The 13,128-nt window shown below is 44.1% G+C and overlaps 1 protein-coding gene across 3 annotated transcripts in view; it reads left to right on the forward strand.

Moving 5' to 3' along the window:
• apba1a (amyloid beta (A4) precursor protein-binding, family A, member 1a) overlaps positions 1 to 13,128 on the forward strand; it is a 47,280-nt gene that overhangs the window by 26,973 nt on the left and 7,179 nt on the right. For 2 of the 3 annotated variants that reach the window (XM_031571210.2, XM_042708260.1), the window contains exons 4-9: positions 6,173 to 6,292; positions 6,627 to 6,666; positions 6,799 to 6,944; positions 9,628 to 9,660; positions 10,933 to 11,019; positions 11,870 to 12,055. In XM_031571210.2, coding sequence (XP_031427070.1) covers positions 6,173 to 6,292; positions 6,627 to 6,666; positions 6,799 to 6,944; positions 9,628 to 9,660; positions 10,933 to 11,019; positions 11,870 to 12,055 — 612 coding nt within the window. The remainder of the gene's footprint in view (positions 1 to 6,172; positions 6,293 to 6,626; positions 6,667 to 6,798; positions 6,945 to 9,627; positions 9,661 to 10,932; positions 11,020 to 11,869; positions 12,056 to 13,128) is intronic. The other variant, XM_042708261.1, reaches the window with a different exon arrangement.

The raw sequence follows: 13,128 nt of genomic DNA on the forward strand, positions 1-13,128 counted from the left end.
GGGGTCTCTAAGCGCAATTCGTATTCACGACAGTGGTGTAAAAGTGAACTACACTCCACAACTTTAAGAGGAGCTCAGTAGCAAAACATACCAATTCTCGCATAATGGGGCTTTAAATATATGCAGTCAGGGAGTTTCTGTCACATCAGAAATAAGAGCTAGGTAATGTTATGTCTCCCAGTTAACAAGTGACTGTTAGAAGTGATCTATCAGAAGTTATGTATCTGTTAGAAGCTGTTGGAGCTTTAAATAATGAAACTAAATTGAAAGAAGCATCCGCACACTGAAATCTATGCAAAGATCTTTTTGAGATGTGTTGATGTGTTGATTCACATTCAACCAAATGCATGCTTAAAAAACCTGCATGTGACTACACACCAACAACCATTCCTATAACTTGGTAAACAAATGGTCCATATATTAATTTCTTACCGATGAAAGAAATTTGTCCAAAGTGAAAGTGAAAAAAGTGAAAGTGAAAAAAGAATAATATGAACAACAACCAAAGCATTATGCACAATACAACAATATGCTTATAACAGTATTGTATATCTGATCATAGTAAAACAATAATTATAACTATAATAATATAGAAATTGTAGGCCTTGTAACAAATCCAGTAGAATGACAGATGAGTTTGAAAGAGATGATTCTTTCAAGGCTTTGTGATACTCTTTGAATATACCATGGGTGTCACTTGACTGGATAGCACTAGGCAGATCATTCCACCACTGAGGTACCACTAATGAACACTCTCGATTGCCATCTCATCTTATTTCTCATCCAATAGGCGGTAGGAGATTCAAAGTTTTCTGTTCTAGGGTGAAGTGTTAGCATCCATGTAATCACATAGGTTACGCTATGCAACAGCCCACTGTTGCTGTGGTGCAATCGCATCCGCATTCACAATTTCTCCTGTTATACATGTGTTAGGATGTTCTCTGTATATGTCATTAGCTCTGTTTGACAGTGCTAATGACACTTAACCTAATGACCTTTTAAATGAAGTGAAACCTGTGTTGCATTTGTAATTAATTGTTTGCACTCTACAGAATAATTCCACCAAAACTGTTCCACCTGCCCTGCAACTCTCTGTAATTAGCATTCTCTGGAGCTCTGTTGAGTGCCACGCAGTGGTATGAATAATAGATGGCGATCAATATGCACCTCATATCACAGTGTCCTCCATCGGCTCTGAAGTCACCACACGATAAACAGTTTCGCTTTAGGACAAAGCCACAAAAGCTCAGTTGCTAAGAAACAATTTTCTTTTTTCCGGTCCGAGGGTGTGCATGGAAATAAACAATGGGTGAGGGGTAAGGCCTATGGTGAGGGAAGTGAGTGAAGCGTCTCGATTGAAGGCACATTCGCAGTGTTAGCAATATATACCAGAAGTGCAACAATGTTCCATCCAGACTTCCCTCCACCGAGTGCAGCCTGCCAATGCGCCGGACAAATTGGCTGCCTGTGGGAAATGAAGAGCGGCTCGGCGCACATAATGGAATGGCTCAGCTTATCCATGGCCCAGGGGCCCCTCATCTGTATTCCACGAGTGCCGTGTGTGACCGGTATGTGCAAATGGAGCTGTCCTCCTGAACATCGACAGGCAGGCCACTGCTGATAAGTGCAAAAAGAGGGAGAGAGAGAGAGAGAGAGAGAGTTTGGAGGGAAGAGTTGACCTTGTTATATTGAAGGACCAGCAAGTTATCTAAATCCTCATTTCTAGATTTTCTACCCTCCGAGTTCCTTGTCTTATCCTTGTAGAAAAAAAAAAACCCTCTCTCCTCTATGTATTCTCTGCCCAAACGTCTTACCCAAGCATTTTTACACTGGGAGCACCGTTTCTCCTTGAGCTTTAGTCAGAGCAAGGTCTCCCAAAGCGAAATGCACGCTGGTCCACAGATAGCATCACTGCCACACTGGTATCTGTTCAGGCATTGCCTTGACAAAATTCACTCTTGCTACGCAGTCTCCAACCATCAATAGAATCAGGTTCTTTAAAAGCCTGTGGTGTCAGCTTTATCCAGTAGGTGTGTGAAGTCAAAACACACCACGTGCATTGTCAAATAAGCACTCCTTCACATGCATATGTACATGCACGCAGACACACGTTTCACTGGAAACTCAGTGCAAGCCACCGTTCTTGATTACACAGCTATTTCCCTCTCTGCTCTCTGCTGTCTGTGTTTGGGGGTGGGGAAGGGCTTCATTAAGCCCTGCTGTTTGTTTTCCACAAGCAGCACTGAGGGTATTATTCAGCGACGGCTCTTGGGGAGCAGGGACTCCAGTCATCATGATGCAGTGCGTGTGGCGAGCAGAAGACGGGAACAATTCCCCATTCTGTCTCCGACGCGCCGCGAACAACGGAGCGGAACAGCTGCGCACATGGCCAACGAGGCCTTAATTACATTCAGCGAGAGGCAGTCACCACAACCCACTGTGCTGATCAACCACTGTATGAATCACGCGCATCAGACTTGAGACAAAGGAGAGAGAGAGAGAAAGAGAGGGAGAGGGGAATAAAACAATGCTACTGCACAAGTCTCTCGCAGAATGACAATTCTGTTTGAATGACTGTCAGCAAACTCACAGTGTTGATGTTTACGAGAGATAATTACAGTGTGAGCCGCAGTGCGGTGAAGTGCGTCTCTCTGCAGAGGCGTTTAGAAGAAAAACAGGGAAATTGGGAGCCGATTTGCCCCTGTGCAGCCACCCACGATTGACAATAGAGGAAAGCGTTCGTTCTGATTATCTTTTCTCAGCAGGAGAGATTTATTTTAGCTTGTTTTGCCCAGATACTGAGATTAGCACTTTGAGGCTGTTCTCTCTTAGACTTAAACTCTGTTTCATGAAACAGGCCCACAGGATCAGAGGACCACGACTGACTGGAACCTGTGAGAAAATGTCTCATGGTGCATGTCTGCCACTCTCTGGTGAAAGGAGGAGGGCGCTGTGTTGGTGTTTATTTGTCGAAGCATCTAGCTTTCAGCTCTCCCTGACCATTCAGGTGGTTGTATAAAATGAAGAGAAGAGCAGCTCAATACATAGAGAAATAGCTAAAACTCAGGTTAAATCTCCTCCCCCTCTTCCAAAACAAACAACGAAAGTAAAAGAGGTTAGAAACACTCAGGACAAGCCTTTTTGACATCCCCCAATACTATAAGTTCTCCTCACTAACTGAGCCCACTCATGCTTTATTTTTTTCTCTTCCCCACCCAGGGATTATTTATTTAGTGCAGGCGAGAGACGCAGAAAAAGGCGGCCTGTGAATAATTCAGCGGTGCTCAGATAGTGTAACATTAGAGGAGAGAGAAGCAGCCTCCCTTCAGGCCACAGCAAAGTTTTAATATGTGTTTTTAAAAGGCACATTTATCCAGCTCCATTTGGAAGTTCTTTCAGCACAGCTGGTTCTTTTTGATCCCGTACGTGTCGTACGAGCTTAGAGTCTGTCATCTGAGTTGAGCGTAATCACATACAGGGAAGATGGAGCTCCTGTGTCGAAACCCAAATAGTGCCATGTGTGCCGTTGTTTTACATAAAAAGCTGAGTAAATGGTTGTGGTGGAAATGTATGTCATCCACGGAATGTCTTGGAAATGTTTGACAATGACTTCCATGGTTACTGCTGCTGCTACGAAGGCTATTAACCAGAATTACCCAGGCAACAGTGCCAGCAGCAGGTCAGAGTGAGGGCTAATGTAACAGGAGCGCAGTTAGCTAGAGTTCTCGTTGGCCTGTCTGAATCCCGATCTATCTGAGCGTCATAAGAGACGAGTCGGGCCATTCAGGTTGGGTGCCTCTGTCAAACCCAGCATCCAGCTGCGTATAGCACACTGCTCCAGCATAGCCCAAGCACACTGCTGTATGTCAGTGTCTCAGGCTGTCATTGAGTCTGTTCTGGAGTTTTGAGAGGGTGTCACTGTCGTGTTACTAAGGCTTTTCTCAACGCTATGGAGAACTTCTGGATGTACCAGGCTGAGCGTCGTCGGGGAGATGAGGTCCCTTTGATTAGTGAGGTAATATGTGTTGCTCTGTGTTGCTCATAGTATTTCTAATTTCTAAACACTCGTTCGATAATGTTGTGTGTTACCTAGACTTCCTTGAGAGGGAAAAAAAAACCTTTCAATTACACTCCTAATACTTTGTTCTCATTATCACAACATCGAGATCAGTGATCCGTGCGAGAGAGGTAAACACCTCTGTTTACAAACAATTACAATCTTCTAATGAACAGAAGGTGGCACAATAATAGCACTAGGCAGAAGCACATTCACAGCGCTGATGGTCATCAGTGGGAATTCATGGGACTCTAGCCCACTTGTGGTATTTTCCATGTAGCCATGACATCAGGAGGAGGTCTGCAGGTAGCAGAATAGGACTGTGTAGTTCAGTGAGACTGTTTTGAGAAAACAGAATCTTATTCAGGCCTGTACTTACTGTTTTCTATAGTCTGATTTGTGACATTTTGACTTAGTCACACTTCAGAAAAAAAATTAATAATTAAAAGACTAATTAGTTCATTTTAAAAAAACAAATTAGTCAAATGTTCTGACTTAGTTATATTTTAATGTTTCGGTATTTAGTAGATTGTAAATTGGACACTTAAGTTAATGTATAATAATTGTATCACCTATGGCTAACATGCTACTGTTGTGGGTTTCAGACTTGGCCTTCTCATCCTGCAATACAATACCGTTTCATGCAGTAGTTCTGAAGAATTGCTGATGTAATATTCTTACGGGTGCCAGACTCCTTCAATAATTGAATGATTTCATGTGATGTTGCCACTCATCTCTGCGACTGTTGTTGATGGGAACATGGCCAATGTCAGTGAGGAATGTAGCTGCTTCTCTCGTTGGATTAAAACCATCGGAGCCTGTCCCCAGCAAACTGGCATAACTGCCAGTAATCTAATGTAAAACAAAATCCGTGTCACATCCAAGCACAAACGTGCATTTTATGTAGATGGCATTTGAACGTCACGTAGTTGACAGTCTTAAAGATAGTTGTAAAGTCTTAAAGATTTCCCATCATTCATTTTTGTTTTACCTTTGGCAGTGTTTGATTGGAACTGCTGTTAGATTTTATTTTTATCCCAGATGTGAGATGCCTCATGTCTGATTGCCCAGGCTTGTCTGCCCAAGGCCCTTCAGGACTGTGCCAATTTAACATAGGGCTTAGAGTGAGCTCAACGCACTGTAGGTGTCAGTTTCCTGAAGCAATCTCTCTTTTTCTCTCTCTTTCACACACACACACTCTAACTGAAGATCTGACTGGGCAACATATTCAGGTTCAAACCAGTTCAACGGCACTGTAAGTCAAGCCGTCTTAAAATGTCAGTGTAACTGTCAGTCTAATGCAGTGGACCATTAACTGAAGCACCTTCACGCTTTTCAACCTATATTGATGTGCAGTGTTACTCAAAGGCAACATCACAAAACTAAGCCGTCTGTAGATTTAGGTAATCTCATTTGGCCCATAGATGACAGCTGAAGTTTCTTGTTTTTTTTTGCTTTTGCTTTTTTTTCTCAAATACTACCTCTCTTTCAGCTCTGGCCTGTCAACCCACATTCATTGCGGTCTGGAAACATTCCATTGGACTACAGCTGGATCCAAATTGTATTTCAAGTGACAAATGCAGAGATCAAGGCAGTGCAAGGCTAATTAGTAAACCAAATTAATTTGGTTTACTAATCAGGAGAAGAGCTGTAGCATCCTTTCACTCAAGAAAGACTTGTGCAGCTTCAGCTCATAGCTTCATATAACTTCTAAGAAAACTCCCTTGACAGCAGCCATCTTGAATTTTCAATGCAATCTCTTCCTCATCACCCTAGCAACTACCCATAGGTCCCCGCAGTTTTCTGACCGGTATATAAAACTCTTCTCTGTTGACCATAACCATGACTATAATCCCAGCAAAGATATTGTCTTGAAGCAGTGGGCCACCCCTACACGCAACCCTGCCAATATTACATTATATAAAGTATCCATGTATGAAAAAAAGTCAAAACTTTCTTCATGAGAGTATTGCAGATCATTCCCAGGTTTTAATAATATTACGGGAGTGTTGCACAAGACTGTGTGGTCCAGAAGGTAAAAAGCTCTCGAATGAGTTTTTGGCCATTCCTCCATGACCGTTGTATTAACCTCACCCTCCTATGTTTCTCCTCCAGTCTCCTGGTTCTGGCTCCAACTCACCCCCCCAAGGGGCTGAGTCCTCCAGCCGCCAAAATCCCTTGCACGAGGGGAGTGACAGCTTCGAGTCACCATCACCATCACCCGCCAGCAAAGAGGTGAGAGCCCCTCCAGACATGGATGCCGCCGGCTGCCTTCCCAGTGTCCTCCTTCAATGTTGTGCAGTCAGATTGGGTCATGTAACCAAGAGGAAGAAAGAAAGGGAAAAAAAACAATTAATGTTCATCTATTGTTATTCATGTTTAAAAATGTACATTTGAAATGGAACGCCACTGCATGGCAGAAGACTCTGAGCTATTAGATATGAAAACTAGAGCCATACTGTAACTACTACAAAACAGGAACCAAAGCAAAAATCAAGACAAAACTGGTTGTATTTTTTGTCAGATAATGCTCTCATTCTCTGTGTATTCTATCTCCCCCACAACTCAGTCCCGAAGAAGTCTGGCTTCGTTCCCCACCTATGTGGAAGGTGAGTCTGTTTTGCCATCTGGCATGGCATCAGCACTTACTGCTTTGCTTTAGTGTTTATTCAGCCATTAGCGCTCCAGGCTACGCTAGCACCTCTGAAATGTCCTCCTGTGTGTGTGTGTGTGTGTGCCAGTGCCAGGCCCATGTGACCCGGAGGACCTCATCGATGGCATCATCTTCGCCGCTAACTACCTGGGCTCCACGCAGCTACTCTCGGACAAGACCCCGTCAAAGAACGTGCGCATGATGCAGGCCCAAGAGGCCGTGGGCCGCATCAAGGCGAGTCACAGCGTGCGTGCGTGCTTGGTGTGTGTGTGTGTGTGTGTGTGTGTGTGTGTGTGTGTGTGTGTGTGTTTCTGCCCATGTGTGCAGGCATGTGTGTGTATGCTCCTTTACCAGTACAGATCACTGTGATCAGCTGCCTCTTTAATCTTTTCTGACTCTATCTACCTCAGCATGTCTGAGGAAAGGCAAAAAAGACAGACCATAAAAATACAGTGTATGACTGCTGTTGACATTCTCAATCTCCGGCCAGCTGAGGTGGCTGGCTCATGCATCATGGAGAATATTTCTGCTGTTAATTCTCACACCTGTAATATTCGATAGCATACTTGTAAAATGAATGTCAGATAATCAAAATACTTCAAATAATGGCGGTGCTACACAGAGTCTTGGGAGGTCTTACAGAGAGTGTAAATTAATAATGAGAGATAACGGAGATGGAGTGGGTAGCTGAACATAATTAGAACAGTGGGGAAAACAGATCAACAACAGCAAAGCTTTCTCATCGTACAGAAATATTATTTATCAGGGCTCTCCTGTGAGCGCTTAAGCTATGTATCGGCCTCTCTGTTCCCCTCCTCGCCTCCCCTTGACTGAATTTGGCATATGCCAACCCGACGAAAGTGTGTTGTGACTCAGCCTTATAGATTAGATGCCAGTCATCCAACATTACTGTGATGGGGTTATTGTTAGGATTTTGCTGAAGGACTACTAGGAGGTTTTTGTCCTGTCACCTCTTCATCATATTCCTAGGGCTTAATCCCCACATTATTATCATGCTTCAGTATGACAAGTTAAACCTCCAGCCAATGACACACTGCACATTATGACTCAATCGGATTTTTTTTAAGGTAGGAATTAGTCTGCCTCCGGCCCACACATGCTAATGTTAAGCGGTTCTCCTCAGTTTGGATGTAATAAGAACTTGGTCAGCATGCGTATGAGACCCTGCATCATTTTGAAGTTATCAGAATAAGACCAGTCATTTTAGGATGTTGCTTCCTCAGGGGTAGACATTAATCATGGCCTGGTGGCCCTTAGCCGCTATGTTGTACAGTTCATTAACAGTTTGATTGAAACATGCGGGGTTTTTTTTTTTAACTGACTTTAAATTAATTTGCCTTCTTATAATACCCTTATGGATTTTTTGGAAAGGAAGTCTCATCATTTCAGCATGTTCTCCCTTTTGTAAATGAAGGTAGCCTGCAGATGCTAGTTAAAAAGCACACCGTGTTGGAATCACAGAGCGTCGGTGACACAGCGGCAGCGGCTAGGTCTAGCGCTGTCTTTGGCGCACCCTACTGAAGCTGGGGATTAACTCATGGCTCGGAGCGCCTGGTCTTAGTCTTTAAATAACTGATCAGGCCGGATTGATTAAAAACATTGTTCAGACAGCGTAGACAGTTTAAAGCAGCCAGGCGTCATTGATTGGGCTTCGTGGGTGGAGGCGACTAACCATCGGCATTAATAAATGAGGCTCCTAACGAGTGGGAAAATTTGCCCCGAGGCGAGCTGGTGCGCTGCTGCTTCAGGACCATGTGATCCCGACCTCGCTCGTCTCGAGACAGATTAATAACAACATACTAATTTTAAACAGGCCTAATTAGGCCAGATCGAACAGGTTGTTTGTGTTCGCTTGTGCAATGACCTCGGATGTTCAGCTTGAGGTGTCGGTTTTTCCCCTCCTGAATAATTTTGGAGGTTTGTACATCAGCTGGTCCCCTGGCAGAAGTGGCTCCCTGTGCTCTCCTGTATCACTGACCCTTAGAACACTGCCAGTGGAGTTGAGTTTAATGGGTGTATATGAAACGGAGGTTCAGAGTGTAAAATATCCCTTTTATATGCCCTATCTCTACCGAAAACACACATTACCCTGTTTTTGGTACAGTTCAAGTGGGCCCTCTGCTGGGGGTGAAAGGAACTTCAGATTTGGCTCAGTGTTCTATCCACTCTGTGTACAACAAAATATGTGTATCACCATGTACAACTTCTGGTTTTGAGGCAGTTTATGGATGCTAATGGACCCTCTTTGAGATGTGCCCTCCTGCATTAGGAAGTTACAGGTTTAAAATTCTAGTAAATATTGCTCAGCCATTGGAAGAATGTAGCATAAACTTGACAAAATCTGGCAAGAGGATAAATACTGAGCAGGAGGAGTAGCCCTCAGTGTAATAGTGAACCAAATACAATACACATAGATACATAGATTTACTCATGTAGTAGACCCCTTTAACCCAGGTGGCTTACTGCACAGATATAACGTGTGTGCTTCCTGGGAGTCAAGCTAGTGGTTGCATTAGCAACTCTACCAGATCAGTTATAGGGAACTGAACACTAGGTAGACAGGTAGATGTAGTTTGATTGAAGGATTTAAAGAGATGAATACAGGTCCAGTGTCTTGACCATTCTGAACAGATGTTAGTCTGTCAAGAAAAAAAAAAATACATAAATTAAAATCACTGCCGATGTGCCAGTTGTCCGCTCTGGCCCATTGCAAGCAGACTGTGTTGTGTTGATCCACCCTCCCTTTTCCCGCCTCCTGTGCCCCACCCCACTCCACCCCACCCCAGCCCTGCCCTGCCCATCCAAGCAGCCTCCCCCCAATCCACCCCACCCCTTTCCCCTGGGTCTGGTTCCTGCGACTCTAACCATTCTCCTGTCTCTGTTTCATGCAAAGCAGACGGCCCAGAAATTAGCCAAAAGCAGGAAGAAGGTGCAGTAATTCTTCATCCGTTTTAGATGTTTGTGCATCTCTTTACTTTTTTGTGTCCGTTAGTTTTGCATTTTTTTTGCCTTGCCAGACACTTCTCTCTGTCGTGTTTCTTCCTTTCTTTCTTTTTTTGTCTTATTTCCTAATTACACTCTTCAGCTCCAGTTCGCTCCGTTTCTGAATCCAGCAACAAGTCCCGACACCTGATATTCAGTCACATTACTTGTGTGTCAGATGTGTGTCTGTTACGTGTTCCTCCACCATTCTCTCATCGTCCCCTACATACCAGACATCACTCTAAAGTATCTGACATGGACAGGAGCTTGTAGCGCCCACGTAGCCTTAAACACAGACACAAAAATAAAAGAGGGAGACCATATATTTGCTGGATGCAGAAAATGCAGGCGTTCTTTTCTTTCTTAGAGTGACGTGTGGTGTTGTGGTGTGGTGTGTTTGTTAGCGCTCTGTACACAGACTTTATTTTTCTCTCTTCTTCGTTCGGCACGGCTTTTTCTGTGATTTGCTGTCGTGATTGTCGTTTTCTTTTGTGGTCGTAAGATGGCGGCTCATGCCAAATCTCTCTGACGGGCTCACTGGGCACCCTCCTTCCTTTCTCCCCTCCGACCTCCGTCTTCGGTGGGGTCTCTTTCAGTGAAGACTGGTACTAACCCACACATTAACCCCAGAAGCCTGCACTGCACGGAGGAAACTTCCAGAAGCACCTTGAGTTTCTCTGGCCAGCAGAGGTTCATTGAGGAGAGAGGGAGATGCTGCTCAGAGGAAGGAAACCTTTGTCTCCTCGAGTGGGGGCGGCGAGATAAAAATAGTGACGGCTGAGAATTTAATTAAAGATGGAGAGGTCTGTCTCTCTCTTTTCACTGCACCTCTGGATGCGCTGTCACTTGTTTATCACCTTGCACTCTCCCTCTCTCTTCCTCTCTTTACACTGTTTTTCTCTCTGTATTAGTGAATGTGCTGTATCTTCTCCTCAATACCTGTTTCTCTCTCTCTCTTAATGGATCTGCTCTTAGTAGACACACTTTTTCCTTTTCTTGTTCTGTCTGGATGTATTATATATCTCAGTCTCACTCTGTGTGTCCTCTCTGTGGCTCTTTGTAGATCTATCTCTCCGTGTCCCCTCTTAGTGGATGTTTACAGTAGGCTCAGATGAAACTAATCCTGCTCTGTCGTGTGGTGCAGGCTGTGATTGATGGTTTTCTCTTACCCCACCCCCCCTCTTCCTGTCTCTCTCTCTCTCTATCTCTCACTCTCTAGGCTCCTGAGGGGGAGGCTCAGCCCATGACTGAAGTGGACCTCTTCATCTCAACCCAGAGGATCAAAGTGCTTAACGCCGACTCACAGGTCCTCTCCTGCTCTCTGTCTGTCCGTCTGCCTGTCTGTCTGTCTATCTGTCTGTCGACATGTCCATTTGAAAACCTGTCTAGCCATATGTTTGTCTGGCTGTCTACCTAACTGATTGAATGTTTGCGTGTGACTCAAATACAAACTAATTTAAATACACAAAGAGCTTCATTGGTCCAACCACATCTGAGTATAGTATTGCCAAAGTATTCTCTCTCTCTTTCTGTAACTCTTCACTCATCCCTTCAACTAATGGTTTGCAAACAATGGGGGGGGCAGTAATTAAAATCATCAGCTTTGCTGGCAGATCGCTTGTCCGTGTATCCTTTCAACGTCATGCCATTCATGTGCCTTCCCGGACTCTGTTCACTGACAGCGCTCTCATAAAGGCAGGGCTGATTTATCCCAATTCATTTGAACCAGAAAACCCCTTCTTGCCTCAGCAACACGGATGCCTACTTAGCTGGAATAGAAGGGAGAAGAGATCCCTGTGAAGTGGAGCTGAATGTGTCATTTCCCTCAGCAGTGCCACACTGATTCTGTAGTACAGTAGCATGCTAACAAGCCTGGAACAGAAGGCCTTTAAGAGGGACTTAAACTTGATGAAACATGACATTAATTAATTGTAACAATTACATGTAAATCTAAATATAATTAACATTCATATTTACATTCATGCATATTAATCATTCAAAGTATTGTATGGAAATGAATGTAAGCATGTAATGTATTTTATTCATATTTACATTCATATAAATGATCAAAATACAATATGAAAAGGAACATAACACAGAATCCCTCTTTTGTTATCTTGTTTTGATCCTGTGCTCTCACCTAATGTGTCCTGTAGGAGACCATGATGGACCACCCTCTGCGGACCATCTCGTACATAGCGGATATCGGGAACATTGTGGTGCTGATGGCCCGGCGCAGGATGCCTCGGACCGACTCCCAGGAGAACTTGGAGGCCTCCGACCCGGCCCAAGACGAGAAGCGCCAGTACAAGATGATCTGCCACGTGTTTGAGTCTGAAGATGTAAGGCACTCTGTGTGTGTGTGCATGCGTGTGCGTGTGCGTGCGCGTGCGCGTGCGTGTGTGTGTGTCTGTTTTTTGTGTGTGTGTTCATCTGTATATGTATGTGTGTGTGTGTGTGTGTGTGTGTGTCTGGTTTTATTCTCCATGCTTCTATTTCTCCGCTTGTTCCATTTTTGTTTTTATTGATTAAAAAGAAGAAAATAACATCCAGAGAGATGACAAATTGTCAGAGCTTAAACAGCAACCGTAACTATAAACAAAGCAGCTTGGGAGAAGTCAGAGCTTGTCAAAGTACTAAACTAATCAGACGCTAATAACGTTAAGCTCTAAATACTACATTATTTAGAGCGCTGCTAAGGCACTGAGAACCTGGTTACAATGAAGCAGAATAGTAAATTACGCTTTTAATCAATATTTAAATTCTGTCATTCTGTGTGTTTATTTTTTAATCATTCAGTCTATATCAGATCTGCATTATGTTAGCTCCTTTTTAATTTACATAAATAGAGAGTGAATGGATGAACAAGGCAGACCAAAGCCTTATCTCCAGATGAAGTTACATCATTATAATGATAGAGAGGCTGTCTGAGGAACATCCTCTCCCCTCTATGTGTCCGTATGTAAATAGACATGCAAATGAGTTGATTTGCCATTCAGTGCACAGCTAAGGGAAGAGGCAGAGGGAGAGAAGGAACCATAAAACTTGGGACACAAAAGGATATGCATCTCATTTTGTCTGCTCTCGGTCCAGCGGGATGTGAAAGTGAGTCGCCGTTAAGCCCCTACATCCTTTTCCTCAGGACCTCTGCCCAGTCGCCCTCCCTCATCGGACCGCCCCCATCCCCACCCCCGTCCCTCCCACACCCCTCCCCGCCCCATGATGCATTGCAGCTGCCAGGATCCCTGCACTGCCACGACCTCCGCTAGCGATTATCCAGCTGGTGCGCTCTTGCGGATTCTCCGTGGGCGTGATCGATAGAGGCAGCCTCAACCTTTTTCTTTCTGATTGCTTTGAGATCGTCTGCCTGAGTACTTTTTTTTAATATATATATATATATATATAATAGAACGCT

This window comes from Clupea harengus, chromosome 7 (assembly GCF_900700415.2).
Source record: "Clupea harengus chromosome 7, Ch_v2.0.2, whole genome shotgun sequence".
Taxonomy (NCBI): Eukaryota; Metazoa; Chordata; class Actinopteri; order Clupeiformes; family Clupeidae; genus Clupea; species Clupea harengus.